Below are 24675 nucleotides of genomic sequence, written 5' to 3'. Positions count from 1 at the left end.
GCATTTAATTATCACTGCAAGACTTCTCAATGAAAATTTCTATGATGATTAAATGTCCTAAAGCTGCATTGTCCAATGTGGTAACCATTAACTGCATGTAGCTAACTGAGCACTTGAATTGGGGCTAGGGTGGCTGAGAATAATTTCAGTGTTTTAAATAGTAATGTACATAGCCACATGCAGCTCATAACTACTGTACCGAATGCTTTGTCACCCTCCCCATAATGATAGCTGTGTACCATAGGTCCTAAAGGGAGAATGACATACAACATGGCACTAATGGCCATGCAGCTTGAGTAATAAGTCACTGTTGTTTAGGTTCTGCTGTGGTAACATTGACCTCTTCTTACCTCAGTAAAACAGCAGTTAAAACTTCTACTTAATATATGAGAGGACATGTTAACCTACATTGTTGCTCATACTAGCAATCTTGTTATCCCTTCAATAATATATTTAAAAGTCAGGCACTATTCTAGGGGTTGAGGATATTTTAGTGAACAAGATTCCCATCTTAGAGCTTACAAGTCTAATGGAGGAATGGAGTAATGTTTAACAATTTAAAGTGTTGATAGATTAGTTATCTCATTGTTACTTAGCTTTTAAATAATTAGATATTTTCCTAATAAATCGATATTTTTTTCATTTCTCAACAGTTTCTTCATGATAGAGCTTTTATCTTTTTCTCATTGATTGCTAATAACTCTTAATGCATTAGAAAGATTAAGCCTCTGTCTTATACATGTTTACCTCAGTTTGTAATGTCTTAAGCTCCCAGCTCCTCTCCAACCCACTGTGATACAGAACTTTTTTTTAAACGCAGGTAGTCACAGCTTTTTAATGATGGTTTCTAACTTTAGTGTCTTCTTTAAAATTGTCTCCACACCCAACATTAAAGAAATATTTATAATTTTTTCTATTTTCCCCCCAGTTTTCAGAATATGGGGATTAAAGTATAAGGATAGAAAACAGCTGTTTTTTCCCTAAAATGTCCAGATAACATCATTCACTAACTACCTATTTTCTCACTAATACAAAAATTCCACCTTAATCACACAACAAATTCCTCTATTTGGAAACTATTTCCTGACTCTTATGTATCACTGCTTTAATTACTGTAACTTTATAAAACTTTTTATCTAGTCAGGAGATTCCTCTTCCTCATTCTTTCAGGAGACTTTCCCCCACTAAATGTTTGATCATGTATCCTCAAGGAGGAACTTTACATTCATTCTGACATGTTCTAAAATAGATCACATTAAGATTATGTAGAATTTAGGCTTTCAAATTTATGTCTGCTTTCTGTTTTTCAATTTCAGTTGAATACTCAATTTCATAAAATGTTTTTGAGTAGTTCTGACCATATAGTCTCATTATTTTCTAAATACTTTATAAATGGAAACTGATTTCTCTCTTTAGCCAAAAATTAGTCAGAAGTGTTTTAAATTCCTAAAAAGTTGGGAGTTTTTGTTTTCTATTACAAATTTCTAGATTAACAGCACTGATGTTAAGGAATATCACTTATTAGACTTTATACTTTTTATAATCTGAAGTCTAAGAATATGGTCAATTTTAATACATACTATGGTGCTGAGAGAGTTGCCTTGCCATTTACTCACATCTTTAACATCCTTACATTTGTCTGTTTGATCTATTAAGGATTGAGAAAACTATACTTTAAAAACCCTCAGTTTTATTATGTTTGACAATTTATTCTTTTACTTCCTAAAGTTTCTACTTGGTCACAGTTATTTAGAACAACAGTTCTATTTTTATTAATGATTACAGACTTTTATTTATCAAGTCTGTAGCTTCATCCTGCCTCTTGCCTTCAACTTTTATTTCAGCTAGAAATTTAGGCATATATATGTTCTAAACAGCATCTATTAACCATTTGTTTAACTCAGGTTTATATAAAGAGACAAATTTAAGTATTATTTACTAAATAATACGTTGCAAGCAGAGGCTTTCTCTTGAGGCTCTTATTTCTCACCAAGAACAGATCTTAAATTCCCTGAGAAGCCAATGATCAGTATATACAGTAGAGAAGAATGAGCTGGGGTGGGCCAAGGGGCAAAGAGCTGAAGACCAGCCTTCATCAGCACCTCTCTTTCCTGCTTCAGTCTGGTTTCCTCTACCAGGTTCCTAAATGTTGTCGCTTTACTGATGCTGCTTTACAAACCTTTTACTTTCTATTCCCAGATGTTTTACTGCATAAATATCCCAATTCAGTTAGAAATCTTTCCCAAAGTTAACTCCAATTAAAATATACATTAATACTACTACCACTAATATAGTAATTTACAACGTACATGTAGCAAGGGAGAGGACTGCAGGCTTACTGGAAGAGAAAAAACAAGGGCTTTTTTACCATATACTTTAAAAAAAGTTTTTGATTTTTGATCCACGTGGACTTCTATATTTAAAAATGTAAACATTAAAAACAAAATTTTAAAACTTAGAGTACGACTTACCAGTCATATTTTCATCCAGTGGTAGAGAGACTCCTACATCACAGATTTTAATTGTTTCAAAATTGCCTTTAATTACAACATTTGAAGACTTTATGTCTCCATGAAGCAGTTTCTTCTCTTGGTGCAGATACTAAAATAGTAAGAAATTTAACACACATGAGCAGAAACATAAATAAAAAATGTAATAACCTCCAAATCAAAATAACAATTTGAACTCCCTAAAGTTTAAACTTGCATTTCGTTTGTTTTTTGTTTTTTGAGATGGAGTCTCACTGTTGCCCCGGCTAGAGTGCAATGGCACAATTTCGGCTCACTGCAACCTCTGCCTCCTGGGTTCAAGCTGTTTTCCTGCTTAAGCCTGCCTCCTAAGTAGCTGGAACAACAGGTGCATGCCACCACGCCTGGCTCATTTTTGTGTTTTTAGTAAAGACAAGCTTTCACCATGTTGACCAGGCTGGCCTCAAACTCCTGGCCTCAAGTGATCCACCTGCCTCAGCCTCGCAAAGTGCTGGGATTACAGGTGTGAGCCACTGTGCCTGGCCCAGCATTTCAAATTATTTGAAGCAAGAGAAGGGAACATCTCAGGTTATCTCAGTCTGCCACACTGACCAGAAGTCTAAAAGTTTCTTTAGGAATAGATATATATTTAAGCTAACTTTTTATACTTTATTTTTTTTCCAAGACAGAGTCTTGCTATTGTTGCCCATGCTGGAGTGCAATGGCACAATCTGGGCTCACAGCAACCTCCATCTGCCAGTTTCAAGCGATTCTCCTGCCTCAGCCTCCCAAGGAGCTGGGATTACAGGTGCCCATCACCATGCCCAGCTAATTTTTGTATTTTTAGTAGAGACGGGGTTTCGCCATGTTGGCCAGGATGGTCTCAATCGCTTGACCTCGTGATCTGCCCACCTTGGCCTCCCAAAGTGCTGGGATTACAGGCGCGAGCCATTGCGCCCAGCCCTTTTGTATGTTTCAATGTGTTTAGTCACAGTACTTACCACTGTGTTACAATTGCCTATAGTATTCAGTATAGTAACATTCTATACAGGTTTGCAGCATAGGAGAACTGGGCTATACCACATAGTCTAAGTGTGTAGTTGGCTCTACCATCTAAGTGTGTGTAAGTACACTATGATATCCACACGCACAGTGATGAAACTGCCAAATGACACATTGCTCAGAACATACTAAGCTACATACACATAAATGTAATTCGGAAGCAGAAATGTTAAGCCTATAGTTTTACATTAGCCCCTTTTTGGAATTGACTAGTAACAATATTCCACATTCAAAGATGTCCTGCAAAGTGATTATTTGCTCATTTAAAATATAATGACATAGTTACCTTTAACCCTCTTGCCATATTCAAAGCAACTTTTAAAATTATGGCTGCTGGAAAAGGATCTCGGCTGTCTTTATATCTTTCTTCTATTAAGTCATTTAGAGACTTTTCACCTCCATATTCCATAGCAAGACACAGACTGCCATCACTGGCTTCAGTAAAAGCACGATAACCTTAAAGAAAACATGACATTTCTTTGCTAATATACAGAAGAACAATAATATTTTTAAGTCCTTTATAGTAATGCGATTGAAAACATGGACCTGGGCTAACACTAACAAATATACAATGAAACGGCTACTACTTAGAAGACTAACTCAGTAGATCTCATTTAAAATGCCTTCAGTGTTTGCCAGTAGTACCACAAATTAAAATACTTTTGCTTTCCTTTGCTTCCCTAAATATAATGGTTTTGCCAGCCCTACTTGTATTAAAAATGAAATCCAGGAAAATTACCTAAATGGATTTAAATTATCTAAACAAAGATAAATTTTATATTCCTAAAATCTTCATAGAACTAGCAACATAATTATATCTATTCTCTTGAAGTTTAAATATATACTTATGCCTAAAAATTATATGCACAGTTTTATTTTAGGCTGATCACATTAATTTGATTCCCATTAAACATCCAGCCCCATCCTCTTCATTTCTATTAGTGAAACCAGTTAAGAGAGCATATAAGCTGTTTCTGAATAAACAATGATGTACCAGATACTGCCACCAAATTTAAACTTACCAACAATGTTTGGATGATGAAGGCTTTTCAAAATCTTAGCTTCATCAATTAGTCTCTTTTGATACACATTTCGATAATGATCATTACATATAGGATTAATCTTTTTTACAGCCCAAGGAGAATGAGACAAACCTCTTGGAGATCTAAGAAAATTAAAAAGGATAGAAAACAACAAAAGCCACAATACTTTTTTAAAATAATTAACAACTTCCAAATTTGGCAGGGGGGGAACTTGAAGGTAATTTGTTTTAAAAAATAGTATTTGACATATTTTGGACTATGAACACCTCCACTACATTTCCATTTCAATTGGGAGATCTAATATACTGAGAGAAGTCTTAGTATCTTCACAGTGGGGAGGATAAAAACTTGAAGGGTAAAGACGGAATGTTACAAACTTTAAACCTGAAAATTGCTACTTTATAATTTTTCCATTTGAGTATGTTGGAGGACAACTACTTATTAAATATTATATGTATCAGATGAGTTATAGGATGCTAAAGAAAAAACATTAGGAAGGTTAAGGGATACTCCAGAACATTTTGCCCATATATCATCATCTGAAGACTAGCTTGCTGTTCTTTACCAACAATTATTGCTCCCCTACACTGATCAATTCACCTTATGCCTTCTACCACATGCTCAAAGATACGTACTTAAGGAGATGATGATAAGCATACAAATGAGAACAATTTAAACTTTCTATTTTCTAGAAAGATTCTGCCATTTTATAAATATATAAGGCCTAAATGTTTTAAGGCCTAAATAAACTGTTCAAATAAAGTCAGGGAAAGGTTTACCTAAGGTGGTAGGAATTTATGAGTATAGCAAATCACAAAATTCTAAGTATCTGTAGCACAACAGTACACAAACTAGTGAAAGAGCCTCAAAAGTTTAATGGTAAGAACACAAGAAACTGAACCAAAGACCTATTTAGCTTTGCACTCCCTCAGAGTTCTATGGCTGCAGAACCTTTTTTGTAAAAGTATCACAAGATTTCTTAATTCATATACATCTATCCATAAGTTTAAACTATTCTTAAACCTCCAGTTTTAGATAACAGCAGCATTTGAGGATTATGGTGAACATCTGCATATCATTTTATTATGAAAAATGTATTTTTCAAGTTTCAAAGTTGGAAAGTTTAAAATTTAATAAACAAGTTCCATAAAATTTTCTATTCCATAGAATAAGAATGGATTTATGAAACCTGCATAAAATATTTGACCATGCAAAAAGCTGGTTCATTAAAAAGACTAATAGAAAACAGGCAAAGTTCTGATGAGAATACAGAAAAAATAAAGACAATATCGCCAATAAAAAATGGAGACAAAACTACAGATACAAGAGAAAAAATAATAAAACCTTTATGCCAGTCATTTAAGACAAAATAGACAAACACTTAGAAAAATCTAAGAAAACTGATTAATGAAGAAATTTAATCACCAGTTTAAAATGTTCTGTAGGGGGGAAACCCTGCAAGTGCCATGGAAAGGGTCTGAAGCCTCAGCCTGTTCCCATATAAATACTGATTTAGAAAAGAATTAGAAATGTAGACACATGGTTATAATCTCTATATAATCATATATAATCTTTACAGTTACTTATAATCAAAGATATATACTTTATATAATCACATATAATCTTATAGTTACTTATAATCATTAAGCTATATACTCAATATAACTTTTACTAATGACTATCGGGTTATAAAGCATGGAACTGAAGTGACATTGTGAACAAAGTGATCCTAAGGCAAGATACTCTCAACCCTCTGTCACTCCAGCATAAGGGCTGATGGAAGGCGCTTCGGCTGCGCGGCAGCGCCAGTACTGTGAAAGCACCCAGTGTTTAGCCAGCTAGGGGAGGAGATGTCCAAAATGACCAAGACATCTCCTTCCTGGGGAAGTCAGGAGAAAGCTCTGCTGCTCCTGTGGCAAATCCAGGGGCTTAACTGTCTCTGTGATGCTGTGCCTTCAGTGGTCACATTCCATGTCTAGTCTCACACCCTGCTTATGCACCTGGTTTCTCTTTTTCTTAATAGGAATCTTAGTGTCCTTGATATTTCAGACAAATACGCAAAGAACACTGATGCATTAGCTTTTCTCCTCACCTCAGCTACTTGAAAGTATTGGACCCCCACCCCAAGACACATGATTTACCTGAACCTGAACCACCATTACTGCAACCTACCTTCCCCGCACACTGCTTTGTACTCAATAAAAGTCAGAGCGTCTAGGCACTCGGTGCCACTGCAGGTCTCCACACTTTGGTTGGCAGTGGACCCCCAAGCCCAAACTCTCTTTTCTCTAACTCTGTGTCTGTGTCTTTTATTTCTACAGTTTCTCATCTCCGCACCAACAGGGAGAAGGTCCCAGAACCCTATAGGGCTGGAACGTATAATGTTCCTACTAGAAATACAAAGTATAGATGAGTTTATTAAGCTTTCAAAGGATTTACCATTCAGTCCATACAAACTGTTTCCCCAGGGAACAGAAAAGAGGCTATGAGTCTCATATAACTTTAATTTTAAAAAATCAAAAGGGACAGTAGAAAAAGGAAAACACAAGCTGACTTGACTTATAGATACAAAAATTGAAACACACTTTAATATTAGCAAACTGAATCCATCAGTTTATTTAAAAATACTACATCAAAACTATGTTGGATTTAACCTGGGAACGCAAATTTGATTTAACAATTAAAAAAAAAAAAATGGCCAGGCGCAGTGGCTCAAGCCTGTAATCCCAGCACTTTGGGAGGCCGAGGCGGGTAGATCACGAGGTCAAGATATCGAGACCATCCTGGTCAACATGGTGAAACCCCGTCTCTACTAAAGATACAAAAAATTAGCTGGGCATGGTGGCGCGTGCCTGTAATCCCAGCTACTCAGGAGGCTGAGGCAGGAGAATTGCCTGAACCCAGGCGGCGGAGGTTGCGGTGAGCCGAGATCGTGCCATTGCACTCCAGCCTGGGTAACAAGAGCGAAACTCCGTCTCAAAATAAATAAATAGAGACTTCTGGGTTAAAATTGTAGCTTAAACATATACATTGTTTTTATCCTTTCCCAGCCCACTTAAAAAACAGCAAATGGAAATTTTAAGACATAACAGCCAGCAAGAATGGAAGTAACAGCAGAAGAGACAACAGCAACAAAATTTCAGAAGCTGGAAAGCAGATGACAGTAACTGACTTAACAGCCCCAATGAATTGCTTGCAAGTCGCCCTTATTTAAAAAGTAGGTAGGGCCGGAAGGGGTAGCTTACCACTGTAATCACACACTTTGGGAGGCCAGGTTAGGAGCATGACTTGAGGCCAGGAGTTTGAAACCAGCCTGGGCTAACAGTAAGACCCCTTCTCTACAAAAAATTTTTAAAAGCCACATGTGGTGGCCTGCACCTGTAGTCTGAGGCTGGAGGATTGCTCAGACCTAGGAGTTTGAGGCTGCACAGTAAGCTATGATGGTGCCAATGCCAGCCTGGGTGACAAAATGAGACCTTGTCTCTAAATAATAAGAAAGAACAGATGGACGCCTAGATACTCTCCATAATTCTGCACCAATTGGCAGCTGCCCATCTCCCATCCCCAGCTTCTAAAGACTGAGCCTGGCTTTGGAAGGACTAAAGTCTTTAGCCTGAGGTTTACTAGCAGTTGAGAACCTGTAATACAAAAGCAGGGTACTAATCATTATATGCATACTAAATGCTCAATGAGTTTCTACATGTGCATATACCTGTGTCACCAACACCTAGATACGGAACACTTCTGTCACTCCAAAAGACTAAAGATGCTATTTTTAGAAAGGATAATTAAAAACAAGATAAAAACTCAATAGAAATGTTGAAAAATAAAGCTGGGGAAATCTCAGAAAACAGCAAATAAGAAAACCAAGCAAAAAAAGAGGTAGATGACAGATTAGTAAGTTGAACATTCAAATAATAGGATTCCAGATGGAGAACAGAGAAAAACGGGTGAAAATAATCAACAAAGTAATTTTTAAAATAATGTCTGAAAAATTTAAGAACAGAAATTATCATATTCCAAGAGGGCCAAATCCAGGTGTGTCATTGTGAAATTTCAGAATGCTGGCGACAAAGAGAAGACCATACAAGGATCCAGGGCAGTGGGAGGGACAGATAATATAAAACAAATTACATATGAAGAATCAGCAGTCAAAAAGGCTTCATAATTCTCAACAGCAACAGTGTAAGCTAAAAAAACAATGTCAGTGACTGATATTCAGAAAATTCTAGAGGGAAATTGTTTCCAAATGAGAACTGTAACCCAAAAAGCCAAAAAGGGCCATTCAAGTAAGGTGGAAATTTTGCCCAGTATTTTGTCAGCAGCCGTCCCTATTTTTGTTGGTGAGGAAGGAGACCCAGGCATCTGAGATCACCTCCCCCTCTGTCTTCCACATTGCATTTCAACAGAAGAAAAGGCTGGCCAACTGGTGCCTCCTGAATCACCTTCCTGTAAATAACATGCTTGGTATTGGGGAAACTCTCCAGAAGACACTGTTTTCACTTAAACAAGATCAAACCCCCACCCCACTCCATCAGGAGACCAGAACCTTTCACATGTGATTCCTAAAACTGTATAAACCTGAAACCCTTTCATATGTGATTTCTAAAACTAAACCCGAAACCTTTTCACATTTGATTCCTGAAGATGTAAATCCAAAACCCTTTTACTTGTGATTTCTTAGGCTGTAAACCGGAGATTCTTTCACATGTAATATCTAGAGTGTAAGCCTACATAAAGGCAAAACTTTTCTTTGTTAGACGAGCTGGGTTGACAGAAATCATCGCCTGGCTCCCAGCCGTAATAATAAACCCTTTCCTTCCCAGTTTGGTGTTCCAGAGCTCTGTTTCTCCTGGCTTCTCCTGCTACATTAGTAACTGCCTGTTTCTGCTTCTGTACTTCAGGTTATTGCTTACTAACTGGAAAACCTTAAGAGAAACTGTTTTGTCTAAAACCTACTGCATTGTCTAAAGTCCTGAGTTACTTCCCCTGCCCCTTTACCTATAAAAACTGTGTACTTTTCTTAGCCGGGGTCCAGATTTTTTGGATGTGAACCCTTCTGGGCCCACCAACATAATAAAGTGTGTTCCTCCGATCCCCCGAGTGCCGTTTGGGTTTCTTGTCAGGTAAGATTTTCCACAACACAAGTAACATTTTTGAAATTGCAAAATCTCAAAAAAATATATCTTCTGTGCCCCAATTCATGGGGAGCTACCAGATGCCCTACATGAAAACAGGATGTAAACCCAGAAATAATAAGATACAGAAGAACACAGGATCTAATTCAGCAGAGAAGCACAGGAAATTTGCAGGTTATGGATAAAAGAAATCACAGGTTGGCAGGGCTGAATCTGGAGGAGTGGTAGGGTCAGGCAGGCATTGCTGTTTTTCAAGATCAGCTATTTGAAGCTTTTTAACTAAACCACATATAGTGTAACTTTGTTAAAAACACTTTACATTTAAAAACTTTTTTTTAAGAGGGGAAAATAATTAAACTAGTTATAAACCTGTTAATATTTTTCTTTCAAAATAACTTAGCAGTCAACACTAAAAAAAAAAAAAAACAGAAAACAAATTAATACCATGAAAATATACAAAAGAAGTATTTAAACTGCAAAAATGCTTCAGGAATACCCATTGTATACAATTACTAAATTTTTTTTTTTGAGATGGAGTCTCTGTCACCAGGCTGGATCACTGCAACCTCTGCCTCCTGGGTTCAAGTGATTCTCCTGCCTCAGCTTCCCAAGTAGCTGGGACTACAGGCACATGCCACCACACTCAGCTAATTTTTTTGTATTTTTAGTAGGGACAGGGTTTCACCATGTTGGCCAAGATTATCTTGATCTCCTGACTTTGATCTGCCCGCCTTGGCCTCCCAAAGTGCTGGGATTACAGGTGTGAGCCACCATGCCCAGCTCCTAAATTGTTCTTAATTAGCCTCTTATTAAAGAAGGCATTTCTATCTGGAAACAATGTAAACCTAGATGAAGCTAAGATACAGAGGTACAGAGGGTTGGAGTACTCAAGCCGATTCCAAGAATGCATCAAGGAATATATATTGACTTAGTTGTTTACCACTTAATAAACATGAAACTAGGTACAGAGTAATGATTAAAAGAAGTAATTTTGGGCTGGGTATGGTGGCTCACACCTGTAATCTCAGCACTTTGGGAGGCCGAGGCAGGCAGATCACATGAGGCAAAGAGTTCTAGACCACCCTGGCCAACATGGTGAAACCACTGTCTCTCCTAAAAATATAAAAATTAGCTGGGCATGATGGTGCACACCTGTAATCCCAGCTACTCGGGAGCCTGAGGCAGGAGAATCGCTTGAACCTGGGAGGTCTTGCTTGCCACTGCACTTCAGCGTGTGTAACAGACTGAGACATTGAAAAAAATACATCCAAAGAAGTAATTAAAAAAACACACTGTTGACAGCTATATTAGCGACTGGCACCATACTTGTTCAATTATTTCATTTTTCTTTTAACATAATATTCCTACTTTAAAATCATGTATTTACCTTTACTTAATAACAATGTCATAAGAAATAAAAACCTTTTACTTATTTTAGAAAGTATCTTAGGAGGGCAACACTGAGGAAGAGACAGCAGTCACTGACATCACCCAAAACTGGCTTCCTCTTTGAGGTTTTCTCATGAATCTAGTTTAATTACCACAAAGGAACCCTTTCCCCTGCCACTTCCCCTTCCTATGGAAGCCAAGGAAAAATTATAAAGTAAATGACTTCCCCTTTAATAATCCATCAGAAGGAAGCTAGGAGAAAAGCAGAGGCAGAGCTACTAGCAAAGTTATAAAAGGATCTAGGGACTAAATACAGTTGTCAGCCAGGATCAGGAACACATGTCAAATCTCCAAGTACAGTAGAATTATATTTCCATGCAAAAAGGTTAATCTGAAATCTTAGGCTTACCTTTTCATTAGGTAAACATTTACCCCAGTACCAAAGCCAAGCTTCTGCATAAACGGAGAGGCCGGGATATTTATAGTTGGAGTTGAACAAAATACTAAATGTCAGAGAAATAAAAAACAAAATGAGTATTTGAAAAGACCTCTACAAAAGTATCTTACCATTCTCTGTATACCACTGCCAAAACTATTAACTGGCACAGTCTTTCTGGAGAGCAATTTGACATCTACCCTAATTTTAAATGCGTGTACCTGTGGGAATAGATGGCCAGGGCAGACCTGTGTTACTTATAGTTAAATGATTACAAGCTTGCTTTTCTTTTATTCACTGAGATTTGTGCCATGGATCATATCCAAACTATGGTGCAGTTAAATAAAAGCAGAGATCAAGCGTTAACAGGAGGCCTATGGTAAAGACCATCTGAGAGCGTCTGTAACAGCGGAACACTGTGATGTGGCTGCAGAGCAGAAAAAACTGCTTTGATCACCCCGGCGTTTCCCAACATAGAGTTTGTGTGAGGATCTCCTAAAGGGAGCTTATGCAAAACACTCTGGGAAGTAATGCAACTTCTGCTCATAAGACTCAGGAGGTCTTCGCAGATGGGTGCTGGTAGACCAAAAGCCTTACAGGGCACAGACACACCGGAATGCCACAGGCTCTGCCTGTGGTCTCAGAATATGGAGCAATTCCGATTGCTCTGTGTCCACAATGCTGGGGAGATAAAAGCCCCTTGATGCATTCATTGTGTGTGTGGTCGACCTTATGGCACTTTATCCCTATCCTGTTGCCAAAGCACCTTGTTGGACAATGGGTGGTAAAATCTCAGTGTCCTTAGTTTGCTACTGGATGCTGCAGACACATCCTTTTCCCCTCCACCCCATCTTCCTCCTCAACCCCCCTCCCCACAGCCTGCAAGATTAACAAGATAATACACCTAATAAAAGCACTTGGAGCCCAAAGCTCAAGGCCAAGGCTGATCACCCTGCAAGAGTGCACTAGACCCCTGGACCCATGCTTTAAAATTCTATTCTTGTGTCTTTGTTTCTTTTCTCACTCCCTGGTCATGGCCGGGACGCGGGACACCCATGCACAGGGTTGGGCTGGTTCCCAACATATACCCTTTAACCAAGTTTTTGGAGTTTACTCCTACAGTAACACTGAAGCAGAGAGTTGGGAAATGGCCTGTTTTTGTATGGCCTTCAAGCTAAGAACTGCTTTCACATTTTTAAAGCATTGTTAAAAGATAAAGGGGTTGGATGTGGTGGCTCATGCCTATAATCTCAACACTTTTGGAGTCTGGGGCAGGAGGATCACTTGAGCCCAGCAGTTTGAGACCACTTTGGGCAACATAGAGAAACTCCATCTCTACAATTTCTTTTTAATTAGTCAGGCATGGTGGCACACACCTGTGGTCTCAGCTACTTGAGAGAATCGATTGAGCCTAGGAGGTTAAGGGTGTAGTGAGCCATGTTTATGCCATTGTATTCCAGCCGGGGTGACACAGCAAGACCGAGTCTTAAAAAACAAATGGAGTTCTGCTTCTGCACATGAAAAAGTAACTACTCTTGGACAATTAACTGTTCCTGGAGTAACCAACTCACCATGAACTAGAAAACCAGAGAAAATCTAACTGTTTTCAGACATCTAACAACAGGCAGAGCAGCACTGTGATCCCTGAGAGAAGAGAAACAAATGAGATGAGCCCTATCACTACCCTAACTTACTGCTTGAAGGCAGTTTCCAGACTGCAGGACAAAGGTTAACATAATCCAGCAGTCCTGTCACATTAAGGAGACAGAGATCAGAGGTCAAGAAGGACTAGGTGGCTAGAATTTGTGGAGCAGAGAACTAAAGAGAAAAGAGCTCCAAAGAGAGGGCACTCCAAAGATCTGAAAGGTCTCTCTTTCAGTGTTTCACCAAGTACTTATCAGCACGTAACAATGGGTGGATACCGCAAAGCTGGGAAAGCACCTGAGGAAATCAATTGGCTCAACAATTACCAGAGATCATACAGGTCTAGGAACACTTCATGTAACCATCAGCCAGAGGGACAACCCTGTAACACACAGTAAAGTCCTCTAAACGGTCACAACTAGATTGTACGGCTAAATTTTAGCTCAAGATAAAAGTTCCTAACAATGCTTAAAAGCCAGTCTCAAAAGGAACAGGCTAATGTCCAAGTAACTTAACCTCAGACCATAACTAAATCAAACACTCTTTAAAGGAATAACAAAATCCAGTACTAGACAATGCAAAATATCTACCACCCAATCAAAAAGTACTAGGCATGAAAGCAGCAAGAAATATGACCTATACAAAGGGAAAATTAATCAATAGAAACATACCATAAGATGACAGGGGGCCGGGCGTGGTGGCTCACACCTGTATTGGGAGGCCAAGGCAGGCAGATCACTTGAAGCCAGGAATTCGAGATGACCAGCCTGGCCTACATGGTGAAACCCCATCTCTTCTAAAACAACAAAAAGTAGCTGGGCATGGTGGCATGCACTTGTAATCCCAGCTACTCCGGAGGCTGAGGCAGGAGAATTGCTTGAACCTGGGAAGTGGAGGTTACAGTGAGCTGAGATAGCACCATTGCACTCCAGCCTGGATGACAGAGCAAGATTTGTCTCAAGAAAATAATTAAAAAAAAATGACAGGGATGGCAAAATTAGCAGATAAGAACCTTAAGACAAATATTAAAAATATGCTCAATGATACATAGGAAAGTCTGATCATAAGAGAAAAAAGGATAAAATAGAACCTTAGAAATGAAAAATACAATGGATAAGAATAACATCTTTTAAGGCAGAGCAACAAAAACTATCAAAAATGAAGTAAAGAGAGAAAAAGATTAGAAGAAAATCATACATTAGTTATGGGACAAGAGCAAAACAGCAGATTTACATCCAACAACAGACAATTCCATTGGGTATAAATGGTCTAAACAGAGCTTTCCAATATATCATGCTGCCATGTGTAAATCTGTGCTGTCCAGTAAGTTAAATCAGTTGTTACTGAGCACTTTAAATGTGGCTAGTACAACTGAGGAACTCAATTTGTAATTTTATTTAATTCTACTTAATTTGTATCCAAAACCTTAAATAGCCACATGTGGCTAATGGCAAAACAGTCCAATTAAAGGCAATTAAAGTTGTCAGAATGGATAAAAACAAGACATGCCATTTATAATAAACTCAATTTAAATATAAAGACACAAATAGGGCAAGAGTAAAAGGTTGAAATACAACATTAAAACATAAATCAAAATAAATGTGGAGTGGCTCCATTACTATCACATAAAGTGGACTTCAGAACAAAGAGTACCACTGAGGATTAAGAAGGGCATTTCATAATAGTTAAGCTATAAATTCATCAAAAGCAATAACCATCCTAGGCCAGGCACTTGTAATCCCAACACTTGGGAATCTGATTTGAGGTTTATGTATCTTGGTGAATGCTGCACGCATTTTAAAAGGAGGTCAAGGTGGGTGGGTCACTTGAGGCCAGGAGTTTAGACCAGCCTGACCAACATGGGGAAAACTCGTCTCTACAAAAAATACAAAAATTAGCCGGCCGTGGTGATGCATGCCTGTAATCCCAGCTATTTCAAAGACCAAGGCACCAGAATCACTTGAGCCCAGGAGGTAGAAGTTGCAATGACATGAGATCACACTGTTGCAGATATGAAAAAAGACACTAGAAGGTTAATAAGAGTATATCAAGAATAACTTTACACCAGTACATTTGACAGTTTAGAAGTGATGGACATATTCCTTGAAAAACACTAAGAAAATTCACAAAGAAAATAAGAGATCACTTGAATAGCCCTGTATCTATTAACTGTGAAGTCACAGTTAAGATCTTCCTACTAAGAAAACTCGAGGTCAAGATGGTTGTACTGGTGAATTCTACCAGTTCAAGGAGGAATAATACAATTCTACATAAAGTTAAAGAAAAAGATATTTCTGTTAAAGAGAAACATTTCTCAGCTTACTTTATGAATACAGAACAACCTAATACAAAAACTAGACAGCTATCCCAACAAAGACAACTGCAGTCCAATATCCCTCACGAATACAGAAAATACTGGCGAATAGGCCAATATAAAACATGTATCATGACCAAACTGGCTTTACACCAGGAATGAAGGGTCAGTTTAATACTTGAAAATTAAAATAATTTACCACATTAAGAGATTGAAAAAGAAAACAGATTCAGAAAAATCACTCAACAAAATTCAATACCCATTCACAATAATAACTAGAAGTAGAAGGAAAATTCCTCAAACTAATAAAGGGCATTTGTGAAAAATCTACATCTAATATATTGGGAAACAAGGCAAGTATATCCACTAACATGTCTATTCAAAAACATACTGGAGCCAGTGCAATAAAAAAAGTAAAAGAAACAAAGTAACACTGCCTTGATTAATTCACAAATGACCAACTATATACAATATCCTAAGCAATCTATTAAAAAGCTAATGGAATAAATGAGTTTAGGATGGTTGCAGGATACAAGGTCAATAGGAAAAGCTGATCACGAGAAATGGATGACATAATCTTTTCTCAGGTTATTTTCTAGAAATTTAATTTTGGCTATTTTCTATATGATGAGAGTTAAGGGTCAAGGCTCATTTTGTGCACATGGATATCCAGGTGTTTGTTGAGAAGATTTTCCTTTGTCCACTGAGTTGCCTTGGAAAATATCTTTCCCTCACAAGAGCAATGCGTGGATAGGAGGGAGAGAGGTTCCTTAAGGGATCAAGCTAAGTTGATTCTTGAGCAGGGAGAGCCTCCAAACCTGTTAGATTGTCAATAAAATTAGTCCAGAGATGATCAAACTGTGGCCTATAAAATAAGTCTTATTTGTTACGATTTACATCTTAAAGGGGATTTACGATAAAGTTTCTATGTGACAGATAATTAAATGGTCAAACTAAATAATACTAAGACATTTCTAAGAAAAACGATAGTAATAGTAAAAAAAAAAGGTCACATCCGCTAACTTACCAGATTTCTTTTTTTCTGATAATTTGCCTGGTGTCTTGAAATTACTGATCCCTTCCATTGTAGCAACCACTCTAGGTCCTATGATGAATACAAACTGCAAGTTACACAGCAGATAAAAAATACAACTCTCATTCATGAAAAAAAAAACGCCTATAACATCACTCATTTTATCACAAACAAAATTTGAGAACTAAAAAACACCTTGACAAATATTTCATCCAATTTTACTTAAAATGAGAAAACTAAAAGCAAAAGGTACAATACTTATCCTCAGTCATAATATTAGTGATTATTTTTGTTTTAAAGTAATATATGCACTTAACTTAAAAAAAAAAAAAAATCACCTAGTACAAAAAGGTAAACAGTCTGTCTCCCTCTCACACTTCCCAGGAGTAGTTCTTAACAGGTCTCCTATGTCCTTTAAGGAAACTGTGCAAGCAGCATTATTTGTAACAGCCAAGAAGCAAAAACAATAGCACACTCTCTCCATCAGATGATGAATGGATAAACAAAATGTGGCATGTCTATACAATGGAACATTATTCAGTCACAAAAAGGAATAAAGTGCTGATATATACAAGAATGAACCTTGAAAACATTATGCTAATGAAACAAGCCAGATACATAAAGGCTACATATATGATGATCCCATTTTGAGGAAATGTCTAGAATAGGCAAATCATGGAGACAATAGCTGAATAGTTGCTGGGGGCTGAGGAGACAAAGAATATGGAATAACTGCCAGTAGATACAGAGTTTCTCTGGGGTGATGAAAAGGTTCTAAAATCAGAAAATGGTTTAATATATTCATCTCCGAGTATACTAGAACTACTGAGTTTCATACTTTCCAAAGATTGATTTTATGATACATTAATTATATCTCAATAAATGGTTATAAAAATTATCTATGAAAATAAAATGAGGCCGGGCACAGTGGCTCACGTCTGTAATCCCAGCACTTTGGGAGGCTGAGGCAGGTGGATCATGAGGTCAGGAGTTCAAGACCAGCCTTGCCAATATGGTGACACCCTATCTCTACTAAAATAAATACAAAAATTAGCTGGGCGTGGTGGCATGAGCCTATAGTCCCAGCTACTCGGGAGGCTGAGGCAGGAGAATGGCTTGAACCTGGAAGGTGGAGGTTGCAGTGAGCCGATAACTAGCCACTGTATTCCAGCCTGGCAACAGAGCAAGACTCCAACTAAAAATAAATAAATAAATAAAATAAAATAAAATGAGGCTGGGCGCAGTGGCTCACACCTGTAATCCCAGCACTTTGGGAGGCCAAGGCAGGCAGGTCAGTTGAGGTCAGGAGTTTGAGACCAGCCTGGCCAACATGGTAAAACTGTGTCTCTACTAAAAATGCCAAAAGTTTAGCCGGGCGTGGTGGTGTGTACCTATAATCCCAGCTACTCAGGAAGCTGAGGCAGGCAGGAGAATCCCTTGAACCTGGGAGGCAGAGGTTGCAGTGAGCTGAGATTGCACTCCAGCCTGGGCAACAGTGAGTACATCTCAAAAAAAAAAAAAAAAAAAAAAAAAAAGAACAAAAGAAAAGAAAACTTACATATCACATATATAAACAAAGAATCTCAATTTGTTTGTTTCTGCTGTAACATATTTATGAGTTTTATTTTTAAATTTTTGAAAAAAAAATTAGGTTTCCTATTATTATAAAGCAAACTGTTCCAACATGTCAATAAGCTCATTTGTCTATAAAATGTTGGGAGGCAGAGAGATTTGCTTAAATTTTTTATAGAGCCCTTAATTATAGCATCTTTAAAAACTGTGTTCCAAGGGGAAAAAAATCATCTCAAAGGCCCAGTTTTAGTTGTCTATTAATGACAAGTGTGTTCATCTTGTTTAAAATGTAGCTGTAGGGCTGGGTGCGGTGGCTCACTTTGGGAAGCCGAGACGGGTGGATCACGAGGTCAAGAGATCGAGACCATCCTGGTCAACATGGTGAAACCCCGTCTCTACTAAAAATACAAAAAATTAGCTGGACATGGTGGCGCGTGCCTGTAATCCCAGCTACTCAGGAGGCTGAGGCAGGAGAATTGCCTGAACCCAGGAGGCGGAGGTTGCGGTGAGCCGAGATCACACCATTGCACTCCAGCCTGGGTAACAAGAGCAAAACTCCATCTCAAAATAAATAAATAAATAGATAAATAAATAAATAAAATGTAGCTGCAATCACTACTGTCTTCAGATTTCCCTGTTCTGAGAACACTGAGCCCCTTTACATGTATTTGTCAAGAATATAATAATTTTATGAAGTGACCCACTTAACTTAAAGGCAGGAACAGCAGAATTTCTGAAACCAGTTTCAGAACTTTGGGGAAGGATAAACTATTCAGCAGAGTGGCTTGCAGGAGGTGTTTCTACTTGGGAAATAATTACCCCATGTCATTCTGACTCCCTTCTTCTGTTATCTTTCCCCACAGGACGCTGTGATGGAGCACATCGAAGATCTATCTATCTGTGTGAAGCTACTCTTCATCCACTCAACACTGAGCGCATACCATGTGCTCTAACAGCGTACCGTTCTACACTCTGGAAATAGGGCAGCAAACAAGAACCAAACAAGTATGAAGATCAACATATACTATTTCCGGAGAAATATGTATCAGTGAAGGGAGGCAGAAGGCCTTGGGAAGGGGCTTAATATTTGAATTTAAAGTGGTCAAGGAAGGTCTCCTTGAGAACTCATTTGAAGGACATGAGGAGCAGACCCAAGAAAATATCTAGTGGAAGTCTTCCAGAGAGAGGACAAGAAATACAAAGACCCTGAGCAGAAATCTTCAAGAAAGAGGCCAGCTAGCAAAGGGGAGAAGGAGACAGTCAGGGAAGCTGGGGGTAGGGACTGGCAAGTCAAGTAGAGCATCGTACAGGACTGTGACTTCTACTCAGCTGTAGTCACAGTCAAGATTTCAGCTTGCACTGAGAGGCAGAAAGCTGTGAGAGTGTTTTGTGGAGAGGAGCCAAACAGGTAGGTGGATGGGGTCTAGAACGCAAGCTGAAGATGTAAGTTTGTGGGATGGCAGCACGCAGACATCATTAAAGCCAAGAGACTAGGGTAAGATCATCTAGGGAGTAACTGCAGAGAGAAGAGAGGTGAGCCCTAGGGCGTCCAAGCAAGAGAAACTAGGAACAAAGCAACCAAGGAGGGGCCCGCAAAGGAGGATGCAGAAAACCCTGAGGCATAGCGTGTCCTGGAGAGCTGCTGACCTTACAACGCTCACTGCCTTCCCCCTCAGTCTAAGGGGGATTTGATACGCAGACACAGCACGTTTTAAAAAAGAAAACCTACCTCTAAAAACAACTAGGTTTAAACAGAAGTCTTACCATTTCCTTATATTTTCTTAGGACTGAGTCCCACCTCCTACTCTGAACTCCTTGCACCTTAAAGTACCATGTCCTATCCATTTCACAGTTGTCTGAGGGCCACTCCCACCCCTCCCACCCCCCTACCACCCCACCTCCTCATCCCCCCACCACCCCATCGCACTCTCAGGTTTAGGTATTGACTATTGACAGATATGGACAGATGGCTTTTGGCCAGTAGCCCAAACTCTGCCTCAGATTCTGTTACCTATTGTATACACAGTCTTAACATTAACTGTTAAATAAGCATACTAACTCTAAATCACAAGGTTCTCATGAAGACGACAGCAAAAAACACACACACACACAGAAAGAGAGAGAGAGAGAAGACAGTGACTATTTGGATGAATGTCCATTAGAAATGGCAGTAGGATGACCGTGAGCAGAATTTCATACTCTGGAATACGTAAGATCTTTTTCACAATCAAGTACTGTTTAAGAAGCAGCATTCAAGTGCGCAGAGCTCAGCAAGCTTATCTCAAGCTCTACTGAATCAAACGTCAGTGACTTTTGGACCCTAAGCCTGGGACCCTGGGACTCAACAGGATACTACTGACAAAGCTTAAGTGCGGAGGGGCAGCAGAAAAATGGAAAAACAAAAGAATGAGAAAAGAGAAAGTGGATGTAGAAAGTCCAAGGGGAAGTGTGGGCCGCATGACTCCTCAGGTCCTCTGCATCTCACACGCTCCGCACGGTTCGGGGTGAACGTCGGGCTGTTTACCCGATCCTGGGGCTCACACTGGGCGGTTGCCAAAATCCTTCGTCTGGAACCAGACCCTCCCCTGTCACGAAAGCCCCCGCAGAGTCCTCGGCTCCTGTCTCGGCCCCCGCCCAGGCTCGCAAAAAAAAAAAAAAAAGCTCCCCTTACCAGACTCTCACCCCCGAGCAGGAAAGGGCGGAGGTGAAGAGAGGTGGCGGCCAAGTCCCTCTTCAAAACTGGACCCAAGCGGCCCCCAGGGAGACTCTGCAGCTGCGTCCGCGCCTCCGACGCCGCCTACACGTACGACCCGCAGCAGCCGTTGCGATTCGAACCTTCCCGGCTTTCAAAATGTCGCGCGCTGCGCCAGCGTCGCCCTCGAACTACGGGGCGGCATAAAGGACAAGCCCCGCCGACTCGCCGTTCCTCCTCCCTCACCCAGGCCTCCAGGCACCCGCGCGCACGCGCAAGGCAAGAGAAGGAAGGCGAGGCGCGTGGAGAACAAACCATCAGAGGAACCGCCAGCCCTTCTGAGGAGCACAGACCGGTGAATAGAAAACACGTGTCTGTGCTGAAGGCTGAAGCGCTCCCCAAACGCTCACATCTGTGCTGAGTGTGTCGTGATCACGATGTCAATTTTATTACAGGTTTATGACGCCTTGAAACACTATAAGGACAAATGTGTAGCTTAAGGAACAATCATCTTTAACGGAGAAAAAAAAGATATTTAGAAATGTTGCTAACTCATGTAATTGCTACGTTCAGTTCAACATTCTTTTATTTATTAAACGATTATTTAGGAACATCTGCTCCCCAGGAGGGGATGGGCCGAGGGGCAGACCGGGGTCCCAGAGCTTGGGGCAGGGGGTACCCCTTGGGGGCCGTTCCATTCGGTTTTGAGGTACACCGGGGGTTGGAAAAACCACTCCAGGCAAAGAACTTGCATCAAGCTCAGGACTGGAATCCATTAACGTGGGTGACTAAGCCCCTCAAGCCTGATCACCGCCTGGCGAGAACGCTTCTCCCCTGGACACACGGAAGATGTGCCCTGAGACATCACCCGGGGATGGTGCAGGTTCTGAGAGTCGTGCGGATCAAACAATATGAGCCAAGAGGCAAAATCACATGTTGGGGTTTGCCTTCCCCTATGTGACCACAGTTCTAGATGATGAAAAATTTACTCAAGCCATGCTGAGAAAGCCACTGATGTGCAATTGCAAGCCAGTGTGCTCAGACCAGTTTTTCTACCTCTCCTCCCCCAGGAGATTTGTATAAGGTATTGCAAGGCAAAGAAATCAAACCCCTTGGCCATTGATCAAGCCGTAGTCAAGTCCTAGATTGCCTCTTAATATATAGTGCTTTACAGCTCCCAACTCTGTGTTGCAGGGAAAGCCCCAAAACGGGGGCGCAGAGGCCACCTGCCTTGGAACAGGAAGGAATTCAAGAGCAGGCTCATAAAGTGAGAGCAAGTTGATTAGGAAAGTAAAGGAATAAAAGAATGCTACTCCATAGGCAGAGCAGCCTGGAGGGCGGCAGGCTGGCTATTTTTGTGGTTATTTCTTGATCCTATGCTAAATAGAGGGTGGATTATTCATGAGTTTTACAAGAACCCCCCGGGGATTTTCTGGAATTTGAGGGTTCCTCCTCCTTTTAGACCACATAGGGTAATAACTTCCCCGGGTTGCCATAGCATTTGTAAACTGTCAGGGCACTGAGGGGAGTGTCTTTTAACAGCTAAATCATTATAATTAGCCTATAATGAGCAATGAGATTGACCAGAGGTCATCCATTAGTGGATTCATTCTCAATCTTAATTGAGGTTCTTTGCCTGGAGTGGTTTTTCCAACCCTGGTATACCAGGAAAGGGAACAAACACTAAGCAGCCCCCGGGGGGTGCCATCTTGGTTTCTGTGGGTTTGGGCTGCCCTCTTTACTGCACCCTGTTTTATCAGTGGGGGTCTTTGTGAACTCTATCTTGTGAAATCCGTCCTGCCAAACTCCTGTCTCATACAGCCCTAGTTCTTTAAAGAAAAAGGCATCAACTTCTGAGGGAAGAATAATTGTCCCATGACATCAGTGGGCTAGGGGACATCCTCAAATGCCAGTGGGTCCTGGAACCCAGCAGGTGTCCAGGCTCTTGATACTGTCTTGAGAATGAACTCAAGTATGAGTTGGAAAATAGTGAAAGTATGGAAAGTACACCTGCAATCCCTTTTCATAAGTGTGTAGTTTTCCCCTTTTCAATAAAAGGGGAAAACTACACACTTAAGAAAAGGGATTGCAGGAGTACTCAGGAGAGTCACACAGGAAGGTTTGCACTTTCTCTCTGGATGGGTTTCTTTAACCAAGGTGTTGAATATTCATGAAAATTCTTGGAAAAACATGGAGATTTCTTGGAACTGAAAAATGAGTGGTGCCACTCGTTTTTACACCAAATATGGGTGTTCCCAGAACTGTCATTTCACTTGTGGGTGTGATCTAGTGTGCCAATGAGCATATAATGAGGTCCTAGGGGAAACCTAGGTCAAATCCAGCGCCATGTTGGATCTAGTTGGTTTTAGCCAGCTTGGTCCACACCCTGTTTTTCAGGATGGGAAACTGCTGTCTGGAGCTTTTGTTCTCCCGTGGCCACTCTGCATTATTCCTGTCTCACACAGGTTAAATGTTGGTTCAGTTGCTAGCTGACCAAGTATTCACACAGCAGGCACACCACCCCCACAAACCACATCAGTGGCAACTGAAGTAAGGACTCGAATGTCCCTCACAAGGCAAAGGTTTACAGTGCAGATGTCGGCCTCGCATCACCCTGTGAAGCATGAATTCCTGCGACATCAGCAATTCAGAATGTTCTCATTAATCCATCACTAACAGTCCAGTCACATTCTTACTATGTTAATATGGTGTCATCACAAACTACTACCAGTGAAAACATGAAGAAGATAATGGTGATGACTATGATAATTTGTAGTCTGGCTTTGATGCAAGTAACATGTACACTTGATCTTGAATGCACTGTACTGAAATGAATCATGCATGCTGGATGCTTTCAAGTTGTGTTTTCAAAAAGTTAAATAATATTTCATGAGTAAATATAATTACTCTACTTTTCAACTGAAATATCAGATTTCTTTAATAGGATCAGTAATGGCTTTTCATCAGTCTTTAAGTGTAAAATAATGAAGTTGTCCTTCATCAATTTGAAACAGACACACACACACACACACACACACATTTATAGAGCACCTACTTCTACCCTTCAAAGCCCAATTTTTCAGCATCCCTAAGCTTACCCCATCTCAGGAGGAGGCAGGGGAAGGGGAGCTTAGGAAACGTAGCCTAAGCTAATCCTTCCTAAGATAATCAGTTAGTCCACTAGGTTCTGGGGCCACCCCTTCCCTCCCCCACTGCATCCGAATCACTCCTCTCCTCTCCTAAGTCTTTACCTTCATCCACCTAATAGTCATTTTTCTTCAGAAGCAAACAAAAACAACACTGGCACTTATTTCGTATTTATTTATGTCAGTTTTATGTTTTATGTATTAACTCATTTAATGTTCCTAACTCTATGATCTAGGTTACTACAATTGTAAACTCCATTTTTCAAATGAGGAAACTGAGGCACAGAAAGGTTAAGTAATTTGCCTAAAGTCACAGGCCTTAACAACTGGTAGAGCTTCAATTTGAAACCATGTTGCCCTTAAACTTCCTCTTTAACAAATGTGCTCAAAATCTCTTCCACATGACACATGGGTGCACACACACATACACCCCTCCACCTCTGGGGCCTTCCCATTTCCGGTCACCCTCTTCCAAGCATAGCAGCACAGTGTCTCACCTCTCCTTCTCTCGACTCTCATTCTAATTTTTTTGTGTAGGCATTATATTATAGACCTCACCACCTTTTCTTTAAAGATCAATAGTGTTCTACACTTTTTATGAAATCCTACATTTTTACAAGCCTATTTTCTACTCTTACTGGCTATAAAATCCTGCCTAAAGCCAGATCCTGAAAGCTTCATAATTAACCACTGCTAGAGAAAGAAACTCCAGGGAGATGAGGTTATCGACGCAGGTGT

At 39.9% G+C, this 24675-nt stretch overlaps 2 protein-coding genes across 3 annotated transcripts in view; one reads left to right on the top strand and one right to left on the bottom strand.

Moving 5' to 3' along the window:
* Positions 1-19102, top strand: part of ESCO2 (establishment of sister chromatid cohesion N-acetyltransferase 2) — a 61388-nt gene extending 42286 nt beyond the window's left edge. Inside the window, exon 13 of the transcript XR_013525488.1 lies at positions 18963-19102. The gene's annotated coding sequence lies outside the window, so the exon portion shown is untranslated. The remainder of the gene's footprint in view (positions 1-18962) is intronic.
* Positions 1-24675, bottom strand: part of PBK (PDZ binding kinase) — a 44106-nt gene that overhangs the window by 4691 nt on the left and 14740 nt on the right. The window contains exons 1-6 of one of the 2 annotated variants that reach the window (XM_002756807.6): positions 20771-20925; positions 16522-16599; positions 11510-11603; positions 4553-4695; positions 3817-3986; positions 2472-2601 (exon numbers count right to left, since the gene is read on the bottom strand). In XM_002756807.6, coding sequence (XP_002756853.2) covers positions 2472-2601; positions 3817-3986; positions 4553-4695; positions 11510-11603; positions 16522-16579 — 595 coding nt within the window. In that variant the 5' untranslated portion in view covers positions 16580-16599; positions 20771-20925. Of the gene's footprint in view, positions 1-2471; positions 2602-3816; positions 3987-4552; positions 4696-11509; positions 11604-16521; positions 16600-20770; positions 20926-24675 lie in introns of those variants that run through there. The other variant, XM_054243717.2, reaches the window with a different exon arrangement.

The sequence above is a fragment of the Callithrix jacchus genome, chromosome 13, assembly GCF_049354715.1.
Source record: "Callithrix jacchus isolate 240 chromosome 13, calJac240_pri, whole genome shotgun sequence".
NCBI classification, from domain to species: Eukaryota; Metazoa; Chordata; class Mammalia; order Primates; family Cebidae; genus Callithrix; species Callithrix jacchus.
Note: the sequence above shows the minus strand (reverse complement) of the source record. Positions and strands in the feature narration are given on the sequence as shown.